The sequence below is a fragment of the Cyprinus carpio genome, unplaced genomic scaffold (genome assembly GCF_018340385.1).
Source record: "Cyprinus carpio isolate SPL01 unplaced genomic scaffold, ASM1834038v1 S000006541, whole genome shotgun sequence".
Taxonomy (NCBI): domain Eukaryota; kingdom Metazoa; phylum Chordata; class Actinopteri; order Cypriniformes; family Cyprinidae; genus Cyprinus; species Cyprinus carpio.
In genome coordinates this window covers 244,267-265,395 of record NW_024879206.1, presented here as the reverse complement: position 1 = coordinate 265,395, position 21,129 = coordinate 244,267, and the positions used below count along the sequence as shown (strand labels likewise).

At 36.8% G+C, this 21,129-nt stretch overlaps 1 protein-coding gene and 2 pseudogenes across 2 annotated transcripts; 1 reads left to right on the top strand and 2 right to left on the bottom strand.

The window, feature by feature from the left end:
• Positions 1–3,527: 3,527 nt before the first annotated feature.
• LOC122143958 lies at positions 3,528–9,322 on the bottom strand (annotated as a pseudogene).
• On the bottom strand, positions 9,197–12,944 carry LOC109085019 (annotated as a pseudogene).
• A 99-nt stretch (positions 12,945–13,043) lies between these two features.
• Positions 13,044–20,545, top strand: LOC109080159 (bifunctional methylenetetrahydrofolate dehydrogenase/cyclohydrolase, mitochondrial-like). Of its 2 annotated transcripts, none has more exons than XM_042754562.1 (8): positions 13,044–13,272; positions 14,711–14,895; positions 16,381–16,503; positions 16,657–16,809; positions 17,350–17,457; positions 17,556–17,648; positions 17,776–17,901; positions 19,614–20,545. In XM_042754562.1, exons 1-8 carry the CDS (start codon positions 13,193–13,195, stop codon positions 19,760–19,762), a joined length of 1,017 nt encoding a protein of 338 aa, XP_042610496.1. In that variant the 5' UTR covers positions 13,044–13,192; the 3' UTR covers positions 19,763–20,545. The 2 variants fall into 2 exon arrangements, with proteins under 2 accessions (XP_042610496.1, XP_042610497.1); XM_042754563.1 differs by lacking the exon at positions 13,044–13,272 and adding an exon at positions 13,356–13,462.
• The last annotated feature ends 584 nt before the right edge of the window (positions 20,546–21,129 follow it).

Here is a 21,129-nt window from a genome sequence, read left to right as displayed (position 1 = left end):
CGATGTTGTAAAAGCTTATTATAAAAATGGTGACTGCAGGTTGATAGTGGCTTTATCAAAGTCTGTATTATTGTTTGTCATTTCTAACTGAATGTAGAATCTGCTAAATTAAGTTTTAAGGATATTGGTTATATTTTGTAATGGCTGGAGAAATGTAAGTGCATAAGTGCAAATGAATCCTCTATTAACGCTGAACCTAACCTGCTTTAGAAATCGTCTCTGCCTATTATTGAACAATCTTCTGAAAGCAGTCAGTAATTCATCATTGACATGTAAATATGAGCAATTCTTTAAGATGCTTTTTTTTGTGTGTAAAGGGCAGACACATGAAAATGAGTGTCCATTCTGATATTTAAAACAGATCAGGGGGTTAATCTTAGCATTGCGGGATTTGTGTGCTTACTCTTTAAAATGCAGGTAGTTGCTCCAGTTTGCATCTGTGGTCAGACACTTAGGCAATGACACAGATGCTTTATGAAGAACGCATCATCCATAAGTTAGAAGTTTTGATGAGCTCGTCCGCTTGACAGGCAGAGGGCGTCCAGCATCACCTGGTCCGTGAAGAGTAATGATGCTGAGGGTACCTGGGAGGGTGTAGTCGATCAGGGGGTGCTCTTGGTTCAGATCCTTCACCGTCTTCAGGATATCCGCTGTATACTGGAAACACAAGAAAACAAGAGTGAATGATATTGCATCTATTATGATATAATATGTGTAAAAGTGTTTTCGACTACAGCTTTACCTTGAATCTGTCTGGTACGTCTTGCTGTTTCAGAGGGTAGAGCCGCACAAACTATGAAGACTTTCTTGCACCACCGCATAAAACGGTTGTTGTGGGCGCCAGTATAATGAGCACACGGCCATCTGATAGTGCCAATCTAGGAAACAAATGGAATATTTTACCGGTTTTATAAAAGTAAATGCTATCAAAAGGAACAGGCTAAATATGCATTGTTGTTTTAAGGCAAGACACTTGCAGGCGAAAACCATAGTTTTTTTTTTCAGGAACTGGGTCAATTTTGAGATTTTGGTCTTCGCTTTTCAGACTATGTGGTAAACGAAAACAACATCCAAAATACACATTTGAGTCTTTATTGGCACTTAATATCTATTTGATGTCTGTTAGATGTTCAAGTACAAGTTTCCCAGTCTCTAAATGCCTTTTTCTGAGGAGTATTTCTTTCTTCTTTTTTCTTTTACTTAAAACTTACAACGCACCAAACTTTCAGTTTTATTCCATATCGTATAATCTAAAAGTTTTTTTGTTTGGTGTGTTTTTGACAGAGGTTTGTGTCAACTATATCTTTACCTTAATTTAAATACATTTTTAACATGCGGTTAGCAGTATTTTTCTGATATTATGGAGTATCCAGCAGCCCCTCTGTAAAAATACGTATGTCGGAACAAAATGAAACGATGAATGACTTCTGAAAACTGACTAAGATTACTTCAAGACTGTTGCTCAGATTTGGGTTTCTTGAAATGTATGCAAATGAGTCATTATTACCATAATTAAATCATGTTAATTGCTTCATTTGCATATTCAAACATAACATTTCAGAAGACTCTTTTTAATTCAAAACAACTGTCTTCAATGTACTGTGATTCTTCAGCTGTTGAAAATATGGTGGCTGTTAAAACTAGATACAACTGCAAACATCAAGAATGCAAAAGTGTGTATGGATTTCAGACCTTGTTTTATTACACCTCCGCTTTCCCACAACGCCACGCTCAGCACACACCGATTACCAGGTCAACCTTCTCCGCCTGATGTACCTGACCATCACACGAACATAACGCAGCAGGTGTTTATCCAAAGCAAAAAACTTCAATCACTTTAAACTTATGGCACCAATAACAATATCCTCGTTTGGTGTGTTGAACCTCACCTTCTTTAAAGCCGTCACATCAAGAGAAACAGAAATCTTTGGTAACACTTCATTTAAGGATAAATTCACACTAATTTACTAATATTGAGCATGCACATTACTAGCAGGTGACGAGTCCATATTAATGCATTGTTTCTGCAATGGCACTTTAATCCACCCCTACCTAAACTTAACAACTACCTTACTATACTATTAATAAGCAGCTAATTAGGAGTTTATTAAGAGAGAAACTCTAGTTAATAGTGAACGTTGTTCCCTAATCTAAAGTGTTACCAAATGTTTTTTTTTTTATTTACTTGCTGATATTGTTTTTGATTAATAGTTTATGGACCAAACGTTATAGTTGCTGAATTCTGATTAAAGTTAGATGGACCAACTTGAGTAGTACAACTGAATTAAGAAGCAGCAATTAAGAGGGATTCATTACTGTAACAAAACCACAGCACTTACCCGACTGCAGCGTTCTCGATGAGCACCACCATGAGGGTGATCATTGAGTGTGCCGTAATTTTTGAGCCATACGGTTTACTAAGACGGCGATGCGAAAGGGAAAGAAAAACATTCATTAAGACTCTCGTTAAAACATAAACAAAATAAATACTAATAAGTGCACTACAAAATGCCACATACTTTCATAGCATTAGATATGATTCGTATTCATAGCGATTCAATTAAAAACTGTATTCTGTGATTTCAAATCAAAATTTCAGTTTGATTACCTTTGCATAGATTTAAAGGGATACTCCACACCACGGAGCCCCCAAAATAACCATGGAGCTGGACATGTCGCGTTCCAAACCGTTAAAAGCTTTGTTAATCTTCTGAACACAATTTAAGTATTTTTGGAATGAAACCGGGATGGCTTGTGACTGTCCCTATAGACTGCCAAATAAAATAACAGTGTCAATTGTCCAGTAAAGGTCATGAAAGTCAAGATGAGAATACTCATCTGCCATCAGACGTGCAATCTGGGTTATGATTAAGCAACAGTACACTTTTTGCAAAAATAACGACTTTATAGGTCAACATTCCTTTGTCAACAGTCTCCTCTGTGTCTCTACAGTACATGTATGCTCTTCTGTATCATACCCGCCACAGGAGGTGACTGTTGACAAAGGCATTGTTGAATAAAGTCATTCTTTTTGTTTTCTTCACTTACAAAACGTGTTCCCGTTTGTGCTTCATATAACCCAGATTTGCATGTCGGTGATGGCAGATGGAATATTCTGACGAAGACTTTCAGTCAGACTTTTTTTTTTGTTGGTTTTTTTTCCTGGGGACCTTGACACTGTTATTATTTGGCAGTCTATTGGACAGATCACAGCCTCCCGGTTTTCATCCAAAATATCTTAAATTGTGTTCGAAAGACGAAAGGAGCTTTTTACGGTTTGGGAACGACATGAGGGTTATTTTTGGGGTGGAGTATCCCTTTAATTCTATTTTACCAGTTTTGTATTGTTATAGGTCTTGATGAAAAAAAATCTCAACAAGTTCATTACGCTGCTGTCCCTTTAAGAACTAATGGCATGGATCTAATTTACTGTCTAAGAAACTTCCACACAATGAGCATTTGTCACAAGTTGAGTGTATTGTGCTTCGGCTGTGTGTCCCTCAGCACTGCATTGTAGGCCTATTTTTTTCTAAATGTATGCAAAACAAACAAAAAAAAAATGTAATCCAAACACTCTGAAGCCAATGTACTTAGTTCCAGCATTACTGCATGTTGTCTTTGTAGGGCAGAAGAGTAGACAGCAAGAGCGCTGAAGACTCACCCTGCTGAATCCGGCTGTGATTCGGTGACATATACTGTGAAACGTTTGTTATCAGCTGCTGCGTTTTCCAGAACCTTTAAAACCACTCGGGACGATGAGTGTGTGAGGATTTTCTGCAGACAGAAGGCAGACATGAGTAGAGCGTTTCCAAAATAATGACAGAAGGACATGCCCTGCTTCCTCTAGTACTGCACTTACAGCTCCATCTTTGATGAAGGTGTGGCACAGTTTACCCACTTTGCCCCTGGACAGAGATATCTTTCTTCAAGAAGAGCTCACCTCGCTCTATCATCTCGTTCTTACACTGCGAGAGATCCTGTGAAAGAGAGAGACAGCGACATCACCAGAACAGAAGACAAAAACAACATGAAAAAATAATAACAGTGATTTAAGAACATAAATAAAAACATTGGGTATTTATTGAAAAAATGTCATTATTGTCCTCCATGTTTTCCGATTCTCTTGAGCTGCGATGCAATTGAATGTGACACAAGGATTATTACAGTGAACTAAAACCATTTTCTACAGTTGAAATAAACAGATGAACTGAAAAAAATATAATATATTACAGTACAGACCAAAAGTTTGGAAACATTACTAGTTTTTAATGTTTTTTGAAAGAAGTCTCTTCTGCTCATCAAGCCTGCATTTATTTGATCAAAAATACAGAAAAAAAACAGTAATATGGTGAAATATTATTACAACTTAAAATAATAGTTTTCGATTTTAATATACTTTTTAAAAAAATAATTTATTCCTGTGATGCAAAGCTGAATTTTCAGGCATCATTACTCCAGCCTTCAGTGTCACATGTAACATCCAGTCTATCACATGATCATTTAGAACATCATTCTAATATTCTGATTTATTATGAGTGTTGGAAACAGTTCTGCTGTCTAATATATTTGATGAATAAAAGGTTAAAAAGAACTGCATTTATTCAAAAAAAAAAAAAAAAAATTCTAATAATATAAAATTCTATATTAGTATTATGTTTCTTTACTATCACTTTTTTATCAATTTTAACACATCCTTGCTGCAATCAAAGTATTGATTTTTATGAAAAAAAAAAGAACGAAAAAAAAATTACTGACCCCAAATTACTGACCAGTAGTGTATATTGTGTGTTAACAAAATATTTATATTTTAAAAAAACATAGCTTCCTTTTTTTTTCTTTTTTTTTTTTTTTTTTACTTTTTATTCATCAAAGTATCCTAAAAAGTATCACAGGTGTCCTGAAAAACTATTAAGCAGCAGAACTGTTTCCAACTTCGATAATGAATCATCATATTAGAATGATTTCTAAGGATCATGTGATAATGATCCTAAAAATTAAGCTTTGCAATCACAGAAATAAATGATCATTTAAAGTATAATAAATATAAAAAACAATATATTTTCAACTGTAATAATATATCACAATAGTAAATTTTTTTCTGTATTTTTTTTGATCAAATAAATGGAGGCTTGATGAGCAGAAGAACTTCTTTCAAAAACATTAAAAAATAGTAATGTTTCCAAACTTTTGACCTGTACTGTGTAAATATATAATATATAAAAATAAAACCAATATCCCGAGGTTATTCAGTTACTTCTAACAGTACATTGACTGAACTGCTAAAAGAGAAGCGATGCTGGGCTGTGCACGAGCGGAGCAGCTGGGACTGAGTGCAGTGTTGACGGACCGGATGTTCCAGCGAGGTGGACTGATGAAGCGCAGGAAGAGCTCTCCCTCCGGAGGACACCGCCACCGATGAGTCCGTCTCTTCTAGTTCTGCGGATGGCCTGGGTCATGTTCTCTCGCAGGCCGAGGATGGTCTCGCCTACAGAAGGACAAGCGTGGGGTCACACGGGCACCTCACAGCCCTGAACAGCGCTCTGAACACGGACAGACTCACTCTGATCCCTCCTGAGGAACTCCAGCAGAGATCGGATAGCAGCCACCGCTGAAGCCACATCCGGGTCTCCTCTGATCTGCGCTCGGAAGTATTCCACCCAGTCTGAGAGGAAACCGAAACAGATTCACTTTAGTGACCTTGACCAAATGAAAGGTAAACACCATTTAACTCCCATCGTGAAGACTAACATATTACCAAAACACAATAAATACCTTTTTTTCCCTCTGTAACACTTTACAGTGTTATCTTTTAGTTTAATTACAGTAGTCGGCTACACACACTAAGTTCTTCTATAGCAGTTATAAAACAGCACCTTATCTTTAACATTTACCCATTCTTAAACTCAAAAGTTTTATCTTTTATCATCTGTTAAGGCACTGTGAAGTGTTGTGAAATAAGACGAACAGTTACATCACGTATTCACTGATAAACCTGCTGTCCACTGATGAGCCCAATAACAAACCTGTGTGTCCCGCCACTGGCTCTCTCCAAACTCACCCCTTCTCTTCTTCCATCCTCAAGCGATCACCAGAATAAGGGCTGTTTTACTACTTCCTTTCTAATTGGCTACTTTTTTTGTTTTATTAATTTCTTTCAAATTATTAGCAGTACACAGTAAGCAGTGGAACTGCGCTATCTTCTTCTTCTTCGTTTTCAGTATTGACGGGCAGTCCGCTGTTGTGTTTACCGCCACCTGCAGGACTAGAATGGCAAATCGCCCCCATGGAGAAGTCCTTTAATGTTATTTATTTATTTTTGCTCTATAAGCTACTAATTGTGAAAATGTACTTTTAAAATAAAAATAAATAGACAATAGTTACATATATTTTAGTGTTATAGATTGAAATAAAAACATGAAAAATATATAATAAATAAATTTTACCCGCTCCATGGACAGGCACTCGTTAGTTGGTTCGCCAACCTTTTACCGTTGAAACCCAGCAGAAATAGAGCTCAGCACAACATAGCAACGATATACTTTAGCTCAAGGGATGAACATAATCTACAAATATGAACTTGATGATTTGTCTTTGTAGAACGAAAGATCAGGAAATCTCATGGAGAGAAGTAAAATCATTTAAAGATTTGATTTTTATTAACACAGGTGTAAAAGGAATGTAGTAGTCACCTAAAATAAGAAGAAAATCGTGGTTGAAAATGCTACTCACCCTCACGGCACATCCAAGATGTAGATGAGTTTGTTTCTTCATCAGGTTTTTGTAGAAATATGTTGTATAGTGACATTTGCATCAGTGTCTCACGCATGGATGCCTCTGCAGTGAATGAGGTGCTGTTCTGTCAGAATGAGAGTCCAAACAGCTGTATGAAAACACCACAATAATCCACAAGTAATCCACAGCACTCCAGTCCATCAGTTAACTGTCTTGAGAAGACCTAAAGCTGTTGCTTGGTTTCTAAGAAATTACAGAATACCATCATAAAACGTTTAAACTTGCAAGTTGTTGTGCTGTCTTGGCTAAAATAAGACATCCGTAATCAGTTAATAACCTTCCTCCAGTTACAAAGTTCAGTCTCCAAATTTTCATTTTTTGGGTATATGTTTCACCTCGCACATGTTTCACAATATATATCTTGTGAGATTAGAGCGGATACTTCATGTGATTTCCTGGCGTGGTGTTAGTGATCTAGGTTTTTAAATAGATCTCAGTTTTTTTTTTTACTGTTTGTAGACTCTATGCCTTTTGCTTACAGTCTGAAACTGGAAGTGAAAAACTCGAGGACTTTGGTAAGAACCCCTTAACAGTGTGAAACATGCAGCTTGTCTTAGGTTGTGTAACTGGCAGGGACTAGTTATCAATTGTGGTTTCACGGTACGATAATCAGCAAGCAGAGGATTCCTACATTACAGTACATTGAACTTCATTACAGAAAATGTTGGTCTTTGAAGCACAGTCAAGGTAAGGTGGGAATAAGCGTCCTGAAACTAGTCATATCAGCATTATTTTAGAGGTTCTCTGACTGGTTTTGATTAAATGCCTCCATTCGTTAAGAATATCCTGATTGTGTTGGACACTGGTCCTCAAGTGACTGCTGCACACTGGGTATATTGTGTGTGATCAACACGTGTATTTAAGGCTTACCTTATCTGGTTTTTACTGACGGCATTTTTGCAGTATTATGTACTATTCCACAAAATTAATAACATCAAGTGATAAACTAGTATGATAACTGCAAATTAGTGGGTGCAAATGACTGTTCAGACAACAGGACAGAATGACACTAATTATGAATCTTCGACTTAATGGTCTGAAGTGTGTGCCATCTTTGTACAAGTAGATAAACAATGACAATTACAAGTCCATGAAGCAGAAGACAATTTTTGTTTAAGTCTTGTGAAATGCAAATTGGCAATATCTAATTACATTTTGCATACATTTCCAGCAACAAGACAGCTGACACACTGCATAGAGCAAGGTACTAGAATTTTACCGTTTTTATTTTTTGTTATCACTCATAAATTAAGAAAAACACTATAAACATCCAGAGCTACCGTTAAATATAGATTCCCCATATTTCCTCCAAGAAATAAAATGGTGTAAAAGATCCCGTCTGTACTAACCCTACTAGCTGAATATAGAAAGAATAAAACTGATAAAGTTTTCATATATGCCCAACAGTGCAAAAAAATACTCTTCACTGCAGCGATGAACACAATGCCTCCCTTTCCTGTTAAGTAACCAGTTATTGGTCACGGTGGTATTTCTGTGCCCTACTGCCAACCACAGACCAACTTCATCTCCGCCGAGAAGGTAAAGAAAACTGCATTAAAGATGACAGTCTTCTGCAGCAATAAGAAGAGGTTTAGATCTGTGCTTTGCTTCAACACTCCACTCCAAGAAAAGAAGAAAGCTTCAGTCGCCCGTGATGCCATTATAAATGCACTGAACAAATTTAACCTACATCAGGGGAAAAAAACCCCCAACATATACTCAATATGTTGCTTATGTGATGTGGGTCAACACACTGAACAAAATTTTAAATGCAACACTTTTGTTTTTGCCTCCATTTTTCATGAGCTGAACTCAAAGATCTAAGACTTTTTCTATGTACACAAAAGGCCTATTTCTCTTAAAATACTGTTCACAAATCTGTCTAAATCTGTGTTAGTGAGCACTTCTCCTTTGCCGAGATAATCCATCCACCTCACAGGTGTGGCATATCAAGATGCTGATTAGACAGCATGATTATTGCACAGGTGTACCTTAGGCTGGCCACAATAAAAGACCACTCTAAAATGTGCAGTTTTACTGTATTGTCCTCATTTGTAAGCAGCTGCTAAATGAATGACAAAATGTAAATATCATATAGACTTTAGTGCACTTATTTCACGTAATTTGTTGGAGTCTGACATACATGGCCAGAGTAATCTTGATTTTGACTCTTCGGTCACTTCCCAGACCGGACCTGAGCAAATGTTGACTTCCCGACCGCTTCAGAGGTTCACAAAACACACACTTATCAACTTTAACACTAAACTAGCACCGACAGGCAGGCTGTTAATGTGTCAAATTAGATGAACATGACTGCATTATGTGCCTCATATTACCAGTATAAACATGAATAATGTGTAAAAGAGAGAGAGAAAAAAACTAATAATAAAAACATACTAATGTGTCCTTCAAACGAGACTCTCTTTATTTAATTGGTTTTACTCATGTGACTGCTCGCGCGGTGAAGAATAGAGCTATGTCCCTATGTATCCTAAAAAAATAATATTTACATCATTTTATCTTTATCCATAGAATCTTTTATTATTATTATTTTCACCAAGCATCTCAGCAAAAAAAAACGTGCTTCCGGGTGAGGAATGTTTTAATTTCAAAATAAAAGTCACCTTTTCCCTTTGAAAATTACCAACTTCAGAACATAGATGTAACATTCATCGGCTATAACCTAAATACTAACAAGACTAAATGCTTACGAAAATGATTGTGTACATGCTAGAAAGTCATTATTTTCACTAGAAATAAAAAAGGAACAAATAAAATGAACCAGATGCTTCGATTACGCATGAAATACTGCTTAAAAGTCTGAATATGAATCTCTTGGGATTTTCCTGCAACTGATAAACGTCTTGTAACAATTTTCACTGTTGAATATGCAATCACACAGAAATGAAAAAATCTAAAATAACATTTGCCTTCAAACTTGTACAAAACAACAATAAAAGAAGAAGTAATATTGATCCCTTCCCCCAAATACATCTTACTCTGTTTTTCAAACATTTTAAAAGCACTGACTAAAAATGCTGGTTTTATTTTAACTCCCATAAAAAAACTCAACTCTGATATGTGCTTTATATCCCGATCCGTCACAAAGGCATGTAATAAAGGCTTCAGTGTAATACTGACAACAGAACAAACACGAAGAGAAAATGCACACACAAATCAAGAGTTTTCAGGCTTCTACCAGCTGAGATGTTGTCTTTGCAGTGTGCAAAAACAGCAAATTCAGACTCCAAAAAGTGGACAGGACGAAAGAAAGGCTTTCTATCGAATGCATTAAGGCTGACCAATATGGTATTCATATCAGTATCTATTTATCCTTGCTGCCTAGTTTCTCGATGAGGTCCTGCAGGGGCGCCAGCTCTCTGCGATCGATGAGATTGAACTCCTTAAAACAAAAACAAAAAATCCAAAATTGCAATCAGTTCAAGAAGAGCACTGCCCAAACAATTTAGAAACCATCACTCATGACCTATGCATGTGTGTTATTAATGCACTGACCTGCACAAAGAAGATAAAATGCTTGAAGGAAGGTGGTCAGGTGAGCTTCCTCCTGAAGCCGTATGACCGAGTCAAAGTGCTGGTGGTAAATATGAGCATAAACCCTAAAGAGACGCTTCAGGATAGTCTTCGCCACTGACATGAAGTTCTTTGGGAAAGGAACGCCTGGAAGGAGTAACAAGTTAACAGGAAAAAGTTCTTTCTATGACAGAGCCTGTGTGAAAAGGTTACACCGAATCAAACAAACCGATCTTAGACGGGAAGAGCGTTTCATCGTCCAGCTGATCCTGGACCCAGGTCATCAAGTAGTCTATGTACTTGGGAGCAGAACACTTGACGGGTTTTTTGATGTTGGTGCCGTCTGCCCAGTGATATTCATACCTGTTAATTTATGGAGAAAGCAGTTTATTATCCACTTTTTATAATAACGGTTTATAAACATTCCTGTTTTAATGAACAAGGCAAATTTTCTTTTTCTTGAAAATGCTTTTTTTCCAAAAAAAAAAAAGAAGGATATTTATGTACCCTTTTTAGATTTTTTTCTGTTTTAGATTTAAACTTTCTTTTTCCTTCAATTACAAGGTTTTTTTTTGCTTTTTTTTTTTTTAGCTGATTGATTGTCCAATTCATTCATCTAAGTTTATGCACCTATCAAAAGCAGTATTTGTGGATCATTTTGGCAATGTTCAATCGAAAACTAAGGTGCATAAGCTCCGATCAATGCAGCAGATGATCAAGTCAGTTCCAAAAAGAGAAATGAAACGTGCTTATTGGAAAAAAAAAATCAAGTTGACACAGAATCCAATATTCGATGATAATGCATGAGAAATTTTTTCAAAAGCAGGTCATTTTTAACCAGAAACACCAAAATAGGTAAAGGACTTTTAGCACAGCACAAAGGTTAAGTGAAAATACTAAAGCAGTGAAAAACGCTGTTTTATTTCACCTGGGCCCTGCAGACATAACAGAGCAGTTGGTTTCTGTGCAGAATTCAGTGATTGTGCCGTAGAGCATGTTGATCTGGTTGAAAAAGTCCACAGCTGAAATAAATGCATATGAATTAATTGACATTCGTAAATACTCCCACACCCCAACTCACCGTCGTCTGCCTGAACTGAAGATCGGCAGTGTGTATATCAGTGATAAAATGTGTAACAACTAATGTTTTCCTAATTTTAATGTACCATCAAAAGCTCAAGTTTCTGATACCGAAACGCTGATATTAAATAAACACTGTAATTATTTTAAATGCCGAGTTTTACCTTAAATAAAGAGCATACGGTTTCTAATTATTAACAGTGTTTATCTAGCTCCTGAAATTTTACTGAGAAGGTTTCCTTCTTTAGTAGATCCTTGTGTACCGTGTTTAAAAGAGCCTGAAACCATCATGTCTTTTTGTCTTGTCACACTGCACTTCTCACAGGTTCTTCACATCTGGTTATTAAGCCAATGCTTCACTTGATCTATTTCATGTTTTGGTTTATGTTTATGGTCTCCCAAGAATGTCAAAGTTGGTTAATAATCATCATTCTGGGTAAATATCATATACAGAAATTGTACAGAATAGGTTTTTTTTTTTTTTTTTTTTAAATTGTTTTTTGAATTTTTATTTATAGTGTTCAATCTTAATCGAAGGGTTTGTTTAAACAAATGCAGTTTTAGTTATATGACTGCCTAGAGATGCATTTACATGTACAAATGCGTATTATGTTTCCATATACAGCTGAACACTCACTATTGACAGCAATCCACTCGTTGAGGTCCTCTCCCTCTGGAAGCATCACAGCAGCTCGAAGGTTTCCACTTCCTAACGTGGCCTCTGCATGCTTCAGCAGCTCATACTGATGAGAGCCTTCTGGGATATTCTTCTTGGGCTTGAATGTCTTTGATGAACGGCTTCCACTGCAATCAAAAGTCACACCAATCAAGTCAAACTGACCAGTCTATAAAACACATCAACAGAGGGTAACAAACTAAATATATATATATATATATATATATATATATATATATATATATATATATATATATATATATATATATATATATATATATATATATATATATATAAGATGTCAAATGCACAACAGGCCGAGTTGAAGTTTTCATGCTCAATACAGGAACAGACAGTCAACCGGAAATGTCGAGAGTTCAGCGTTATTAGCGCTATAAGTCGATGTTATTCGCTTTATTTCTAGCTGGATGTGCTTCCAAATGACCAATTCTTTTGGGAATAAACAGCTGCTTGCTTTGATATCTGCAACACGCGATAATGGCGAGAAACAAAAGGTTAATAAACGGTTGCATCGACTCTAAAATACTTACAATAAGAAACTCATATCCGGTTCTTTTCTTCTTCGGAAACAACTTTTAGAAGGCAATACGAAGGACTACTGCTATAAAGTTAATTCCCGAAGGCAGTTACACAACATTTATAAGCACTCTTCCAAGTTGGAGGTTTTACAGTCGAAAGCTATAAGTAGGCGTAGAAGTCGAGACTCAGGAAATGTCTACGATTGGTTCCCAGCGGGTGCCAGCATAGAAATAAACCGCGTGCTCGCGCGCAGACCTCCTCATTTATACGGACCGAATACTGTTACAGCTGTTCGGTACTTTCTAAACAATTATAAGTGAAACTGTGAGTCAAAAAGCCCCCTGTCAGCTAAAAGCGTGTAGTTACACGGAGCATGCGCGTTGCGGTCGAGGGCGGTAGTTTCCGCTCGCGGATCACACGGTGACGCACGGGGTTATAAACGGACAGTGTTCACACCTTTCTGTCTTATTTCCACCCGGTCTGGTTCGGGTCGCACACGTGCGATTTAGCCGGTTTCAATTTTTTATTTATTTATTTTTATTTTAGTTTTTTTTACATCATCACGCACCCATGGCTACACTCCGGGCGCTGCGGAAACTATGCCGGTTTTCTCACCACCAGGCATGTAGTTTTCATCTGTCATCTTCAAGGTAAGTTTCCGAGTCTCGTTCGTGACGGAATAAGCGCGAGCTGCGCTCTGATCCGCTCGCGGTAAACCGGTGGTTTTTAACATTCGGCGGAACTGTAACTCTTTATTGTAACACTTCTGTTGCGATAGTCTCAGTCCTGGCCTTAGTTGCTTTATAAGCGCATGTCATCTACGGCTCTCTCTCCGGATGGGTGAGTTATGTAACAAACGCCGGTTTAGTTGCTCGAGAGCTCCTCGGCTGATGTAATGTCACCAAACGCTTGCGCGCGGCGGCGTCAGCTTTCATCTCTGCTGATCTCAGTGCTCGTGGGGTTTCCTCGCTCATGATTTTTGGTGATGGTTATGCTCAAATTCAGCACATGCTTGTTTTCATTTATGCCCCGCGTGCTCAATGATTTAGTAAGATTAGATTCATTTAGCGGTGCTGACTAAATTTTCAGCACATGACTGAGACGTCTTCAATTAAGCCGCAAACACTAAGCAAACATGCATTAAAAGTTTTTTTTTTTTATTTTTCTGTGTAAAATAAAAAAAACGCATCAGTTTACGTGCGTGCATGGATATATTAGTAGTGTTGTCTTGTTACCTCAAGATTAAGAAAACCCGAACTACTCGAACTAATGAGAAACAAACATTTGGGTCACCCAACTGAATTGTGATCACGGGAAAAACTAATTTTATGTGGAGATCACGAGAAAATTAGGTCATGAACGCAAGTAGTGGCTTTTTAAATCTTCAGCAATTCACAGTTGTTCAGCCATTTATTGTTTACATTTACGTAAAATCGACATTACAATCTAATTCAAGCATTTTATCAGTTCGCGCATTTTCCGGGATTCGAACCCATAACCTTCGCTTTTGTCTTCCGAGTAGAAATATGCTATGACACAATTTTTTTTTTTTTTTTTTTTTTTGTTTTATTGCATTTGATATTGAAATGAAATGGTGTTGTTATGTTAAATAGTGATCGATTCAATCAAGGGAGGGACATGAACACTTTGTAAATGAATGGTAAAATATGTTCATACTAAGTTTGGATGGACTGTGTGTAAGAAGTCTGATCTGACAATGCTCTTTTAAATGGAGGTTTTTGTTGCCATACAACCAAGGCCTCTACATGTACATGAATCATTTAGAAAACCATTTTCTCCAAAGCACCTTAAAGTGCCCTGTTATCATAGTTATTCTCTCTGTGTCTTCATTTAGACTGTAGTCTATCACACCAGCTCAGAGCTTATCTTTACACAGCAGCTTTGACTCCCAGTGTCAGTTCTGGGTATCTGGGTTGTTTATTTGGGTGGGTAAAAAAAAAAGTTTTGGTTTTTTAAACATATTTTTACATTCTTATTTGGGTTCAAAGTTAGCCAGAGCAGAAGCAGATTTGGAGTTCTTTGCAGTGACATTGTTGCCCTCCAATCCTCAACGTTTTCATTTTTTAGACAAGAGGCTGTGATCATCTCGGGCAGGAAACTGGCACGGCAGATCCGCAACGAGGCGCGCGACGACGTGGAGGAGTGGGTCTCTGCTGGAAACCGACGGCCTCACCTGAGTGTGGTGTTAGTGGGGGACAATCCAGCCAGTCACTCGTACGTTCTCAATAAGACCCGTGCAGCAGCAGAAGTGGGTAAGATGCGTTCAAGCCCAGCACCAGATGGGAGTCACTTAAAATCTGTTGTAAAATAGTGTTTAGACAGAAAAGCCTCTGTGCATCACAGCTCACTGGAGTGAAATGAGGCAAATCCACCAGTTAAAATGCTGAATTCTTAATGGGGACATCGGATGAAATAGTCACTTTTTTTGTTTAGCTTTTTTTTTTTTTTGCATTTAGTTGGGTTTCTGGCATGTCTTCCATCTTAGAAGAGCTGAAAAGAAAACACGCTGACAGTTTATGGGCTGTCTGAGTCTGAAACTGTTTCAGTCTGCAGCTGGTTTCTATGTAGATAGCTAGCTCTTTAAATAAGACCAACTCTGAGCCATATATGGTGTCCAAGGTAGCAATTCACATGTCTGTGTAGACACGCCCCACAGAAGAGGGGCGGGGTTAGCAGTAGCTCATTATCATTTAAAGAGACATGCACCGAAACAATGGTTTTTGACAAGGTAAAAGCGTGTTATTTTACACAACCATTGAGGAATTTTAACCAAAATGCATTACAGACATTTCATGAAGACCCTAAAGAATCATACCAACTTGTGGAAAATGGGCATCCGATGTCCCCTTTAACGTTTTGATGTAAAGGATGAAAGGGTCATTTCACCCAGATGCAAAATTCTGTCATTGTTCCCTCATTCTCATGTCTTTACAAACTCATAATCAAAGACTTTCATTCATCTTCAAAACACAAATGAAAATATTTTTAATGAAACCGTAGAGATTTCTGTCCTTATGTTGATTTGTCCATTCCACTGATAACTTGACGCTTCCAAAAGTTCATAAAAACATGGTAAATGTAATTGAAATCAATCAAACGGTTTACTTCAGCTCTTCTGAGGAGACACTGAGCACATCAAATATGAAAAACAACAGCGCAGACTTCTGATAACCATATCTGATGTGCTCCGTGTGTGCTGATCAAAGTTTATATTTGAATAAAAGCCTAAATTAAATCTGTTCATCATAAGAAGTGATTGTGTATCTCCAAAGACTTTGATTAAACCACTCAATTAAAATGGATTAAGGTTACAATCTTTTTATGAACTTTGGATTCATCAAAGCTTTGGTGGTGGCCAACATATTAATTTCTTTACAAAACTAAAATTTCAAAGAAATTTTTTAAATTGTGAAATGGATGCATTGGACTGGATAGTCAATGAAAAGCGGGCATGAGTCTGTAGTTGTCTTCAGTATTCCTGTAGTAATGTAAGCGAAGGGTGTCACTTTCCACTGTTGGCTTTATACAGTATGTAAATCTATTTTGAGTGTTCATATGACTCCTTACAGGATCTCACACTCTGGCTCTGCTCAACTCACACAAGCAACTCTTTGGGGCCTATTGTCATAAATACTACTTAAAAATACATGCATATTTTTTCTTTAGTGTTTTTGAAGTATTAGTTTTGCCCTTATTTATCTTTGTGGGACATCACAGTTCTCTCTTATTCTCTGTAGGTATTAGTAGCGAGACCATCCTGAAACCTTCGAGCATCTGTGAAGAGGAGCTGCTTGACCTCATCGAGAAACTCAACTCCGACCACAGAGTAGACGGTCTTTTGGTTCAGCTACCTCTTCCTGGTAGGTTAACAGAACAGCCATAGCCATAACTCCTTAATGAAACTTAAGATTCTTAAAGGGAACACAACCAAATAAAAGTAAAACACAGGTTCACTCCAAGACTTCTCACATATTGAGTGGTAACAGAAAAATACTGTTCCCGCTCATACACAGATCACATCGATGAGCGACGCGTGTGCAATGCCGTGTGCCCAGGGAAAGATGTTGATGGTTTCCATGTGGTCAATGTTGGCCGCATGTGTCTGGATCAGTCAACTATGCTGCCTGCCACTCCGTGGGGGGTCTGGGAGATTATCAAGCGCACAGGTGAGAAACCCTGTCTTATTACTCGGGTTATTGGACTTAATGATGCCTCAAGTTGAAGAATTTAAGACATCAATATTGGTAACTTGTAGTGTAAAAATTATTTTTCTAAATAATATTCATTAATATTCTCTTTTTTTTTTTTTTAACATGGATGTATAATTGAATTTGTATAATGTATAAACACATTGAAAATAAGAGGTCTTAGTTGGTTCCAGCAGCAGCAATAAGAGTTTACACTGTTAAAATCTCCATATATGATGTTGTGCAACCCTATATATAAATATTAAATAAAAAAAGCAATCAAAATAAAACATTTACTTGAAATATTTCATCTGACCAACATCAGAAAACTGTTAATATGCAAATATGTTCTATTAATGAAAAGTATTGCTTTGAAATCTCAGGGAGTGAGACCAAGGGTTCACAAACTTTTGAACACTCTGGCAGTGTGGTGGCAAGTCTTTCACAGGCGACAACCATCTCGTTGTATTTGCATTGACCATGTCAGATGATGCTGACCGAACCCGTCTTTTCTCACAGGCATACAGACGCTGGGTAAGAATGTGCTGGTGGCTGGTCGCTCCAAAAATGTAGGGATGCCCATTGCAATGCTGCTGCACACAGACGGCAGACATGAAAGGCCTGGAGGTGAGTCTGTGTGGAGAGGAAGTATTTGTGTGCGTTTCTGATGAGCTTTGGTCCTACAAAGCAGTTAGTGTAAAGCGTCCTACCTCTTTTGTCTTTAGGTGATGCCACGGTGACCATCTCCCACCGTTACACTCCCAAAGAACAGCTCCGTCAGCACACACAGATCGCAGACATTATCGTCGCTGCTGCAGGTTTGACTTTCTATTTGCGAAGTAAACCTCTTGTAATTTCCATTTCATGCATGTTTACAGCTATGTCTGTTATTATTGTGTGGTGCTCACCAGGACCAAGATTCACAAACACTATACATGCCTTCAGGTATTCCCAACCTCATCACTGCTGATATGATAAAGGAGGGTGCAGCTGTTATAGATGTTGGCATCAACAGAATATTGGACCCCTTGACTGGGAAAAATAGACTTGTTGGTGACGTGGACTTTGAAGGTGAGAAGGAAGGAAGTAGAAGTGTGATTCGTGTAATATTAGCCTTTCTGAAAATCTTGGTTGAAATAATCTGTGTACTTGCACTTCATTTACCGTACCCTATATAGTTTATAATATTGTATTTAATATCTAAAGATTATCTGCTTTTAGTTCAGCCTGAACCGTGTCTTGAGAGTCTGTCTTTATTCAGTAGCGGTTTCTTTTGTCTTTTAATTAAGGAAATTTAAGATAATTGTTTGAAAATCGCCCTAAGAATTGCATTGATTAGCGTTAAATCCTGCTAGCTACATGCTAGCAGTGTTAAGTCATGCTTGAAACATTCTAACAACACGCTATATCGTGTTAGCAACATGCTAGCAATGTGCTGAAACATGTTAACATCATGATAAATCGTGTTAGAAATGTTAACAACATCGTGTTGGAAACATGCTCGCAGTGTGTTAAAACATGCTAGCAATGTGCTAATCGATGTTAGAAGCATGCTAACTACGTGTTAAATCGTGCTATAAACATGTTAGCAGTGTGTTAATGTTAGAAACATGTTAACATTTTAAATCTAGAAACATGCTGGCCATGTCAAATCATGCTAGCAATATGTTAAAATATGTTAGTGTTAAATCATGTTAGAAATGTGTTAGCAATAGGTTAATGTTATACACATGCTAACAACGTTATATCTAGAAACATGCTAGCAATGTGCTAAAACATGTTAGCAATGTACTAATTAATGTTAGAAATCAGCTAGCAACATGCTAAATCATGTTAGAAACATGTTAGCAATGTCTTAAATTTAGAAACATGTTAACTGTTAAATCATGTTAGCAACATGTTAAAATGTTAATGTGTAAATCATGCTATAAATGTGTTAGCAATGAGCTAATGTTAGAAACGCTCTAACAACATGTTAAATCTAGAAACATGCTAGCAATGTGTTAACATGCTAGCAATGTGCTAATCAATGTTAGAAGCATGTTAACTGTGTTAAATCGTGCTATAAACATGTTAGCAGTGTGTTAATGTTAGAAACATGCTAACGTTTTAAATCTAGAAACATGCTAACGTTTTAAATCTAGAAACATGCTAGCTATGTTAAATAATGCTAGCAAAATGCTAAAATGTTAACAATGTGTTAAATCATGCTAGAAACGTGTTAGCAATAGGCTAATGTTATAAATGTGCTAACAACATGTTATATCTAGAAACATGCTAGCAGTAAGCTTAGAAACATTTAATTTAGAAACATGTTAAAATATGTTAATGTGTAAATCATGCTATAAATGTGTTAGCAATGAGCTGTTGTTAGAGACGTGTTTTATATTTTTAGAAATGTTTTAGATGTGATATTTGAATGGTTTAATTTAGAAACATGTTCGCTGTTAAATCATGTTAGCAACATGTTAAAATGTTAACGCGTTAATGCTATAAATGTTAACAATGAGATAATGTAAGAAACATGCTAGCAATGTGATAAATCATGTTAACAAAGCATTTAATCATAACATGTTTAAACATGCTGGTAATGTGCCAGTTCATGCTAGAAACATATTAGCAATGTTCAGAATCATGCTAGCAAGAAGCACTAGAATACGTATTGCACTGACTTCTCAGAGAAACTTTTCAAAGTGATGTCAGCTTTTCAGACAAGGCTTTGTCAAGCTAACATCAAAATGTGCTCGTCTGGTGTTTCTGACATGACTGTTGATGCTCCACAGGTGTTAGACAGAAGGCCAGCTACATCACTCCAGTTCCAGGCGGCGTCGGACCCATGACCGTAGCCATGCTAATGAAAAACACAATCAAGGCAGCGAAAAGCATCATTTTAACCCCCCCTCAGCGAGTTCGGATGGCGGCGTCCTCATAACATCACTCCACTCTCACACTGTGCCCCGCTCCACTTCACTTTGAGGGGCTCCTGATGCAAAATCTAGATTTTTAATGGCTATTTTTGCATCCCATTATAGTCTAGTTACATATATTTAAAGGTTTGAGAAAATGAATGTGCTTTTTCATTCATTCAGACCTTAAACGAAACGTATATTATTTGGTGCATGTTTTTCAGTCACCCGGCAAGGCTTTGAACGCGATCACTTTTGTGTTTACACTGTTACAGCTTTGCTTTTTCAGCTCTCTGTATGTTTAAGTATTATATTTCTGAAGCGTATTTATTAACTAGAAACACTTGAGCAGTGCTCTACATCGACTGCAGTCCGTGTTTAGACAGTAAAGTTGCTCTTACCTTGTGTTCTTGCAGTCACATGTCCGATATCGGTCAATACTTGTGAGTCAGCATGAAAGATAACTGACCAAATAACCTTTACAACAACAGTTTATTCATTTAGGGATGTTTGTGACTGAATTGGTCCATGACTGCTGCTTTTATTATTATTATTATTATTATTATTATTATTATTATTATTATTATTCCCCCTTTATCTGGCCTTTTGAGGGTGCAGAGAGTGCTGATAAAGGAGCAGTGGATAGGGACATACAGAACCTCTTAGAAAAGGAGATCATTTGGCTAAATCTAGCCAGTTTGGTGCTTTTGTAGCTGTATGTTCCAGTGACAAGTGTTGCTGAAAGCATAATTGTTTTGCATACTAACATAATGCCTTTCAAGCACTACAATAAATGTATCATATGTGAACTGATGTTTTATTTGAATCCTATGAGCCTGTTTATATTTGAATCGCTACATTAATTTTTGGTCAAAATCTAGGTGCTGTTAAGTGATTAATCGCATACAAAATAGTTTTTGTTTGCATAATGTGTGTGTTCTGTGTATATTTATGCATATATAAATACACATACATACAGTATATATTTTGAAAATATTTACATGTCTATTTACGTTCATAATTTATATTATAAATATATTTAATATATAATACATATATAAATATTTTTCTGAAATATATACATGCATGTGTGTGTATTTACATATACATAATAAATATATACAGCACACATACATGTATTATGTAAACAAAAACTTTTATTTTGGATTTCTATATAAAATATATACTGTTCTTTTTTAACTTAATACATCAAATAATCTTGAAAAAAGTATCAAAGGTTCCAAAAAAAAGTATTAAGCAGCAAAACTGTTTCCAATGTTTATAATAAATCAGAATATTAGAATGATTTCTGAAGATCATGTGACACTGAAGACTGCAGTAATGATGCTGAAAATACAGCTGCACATCACAGAAATAAATAATATTTTTAAAT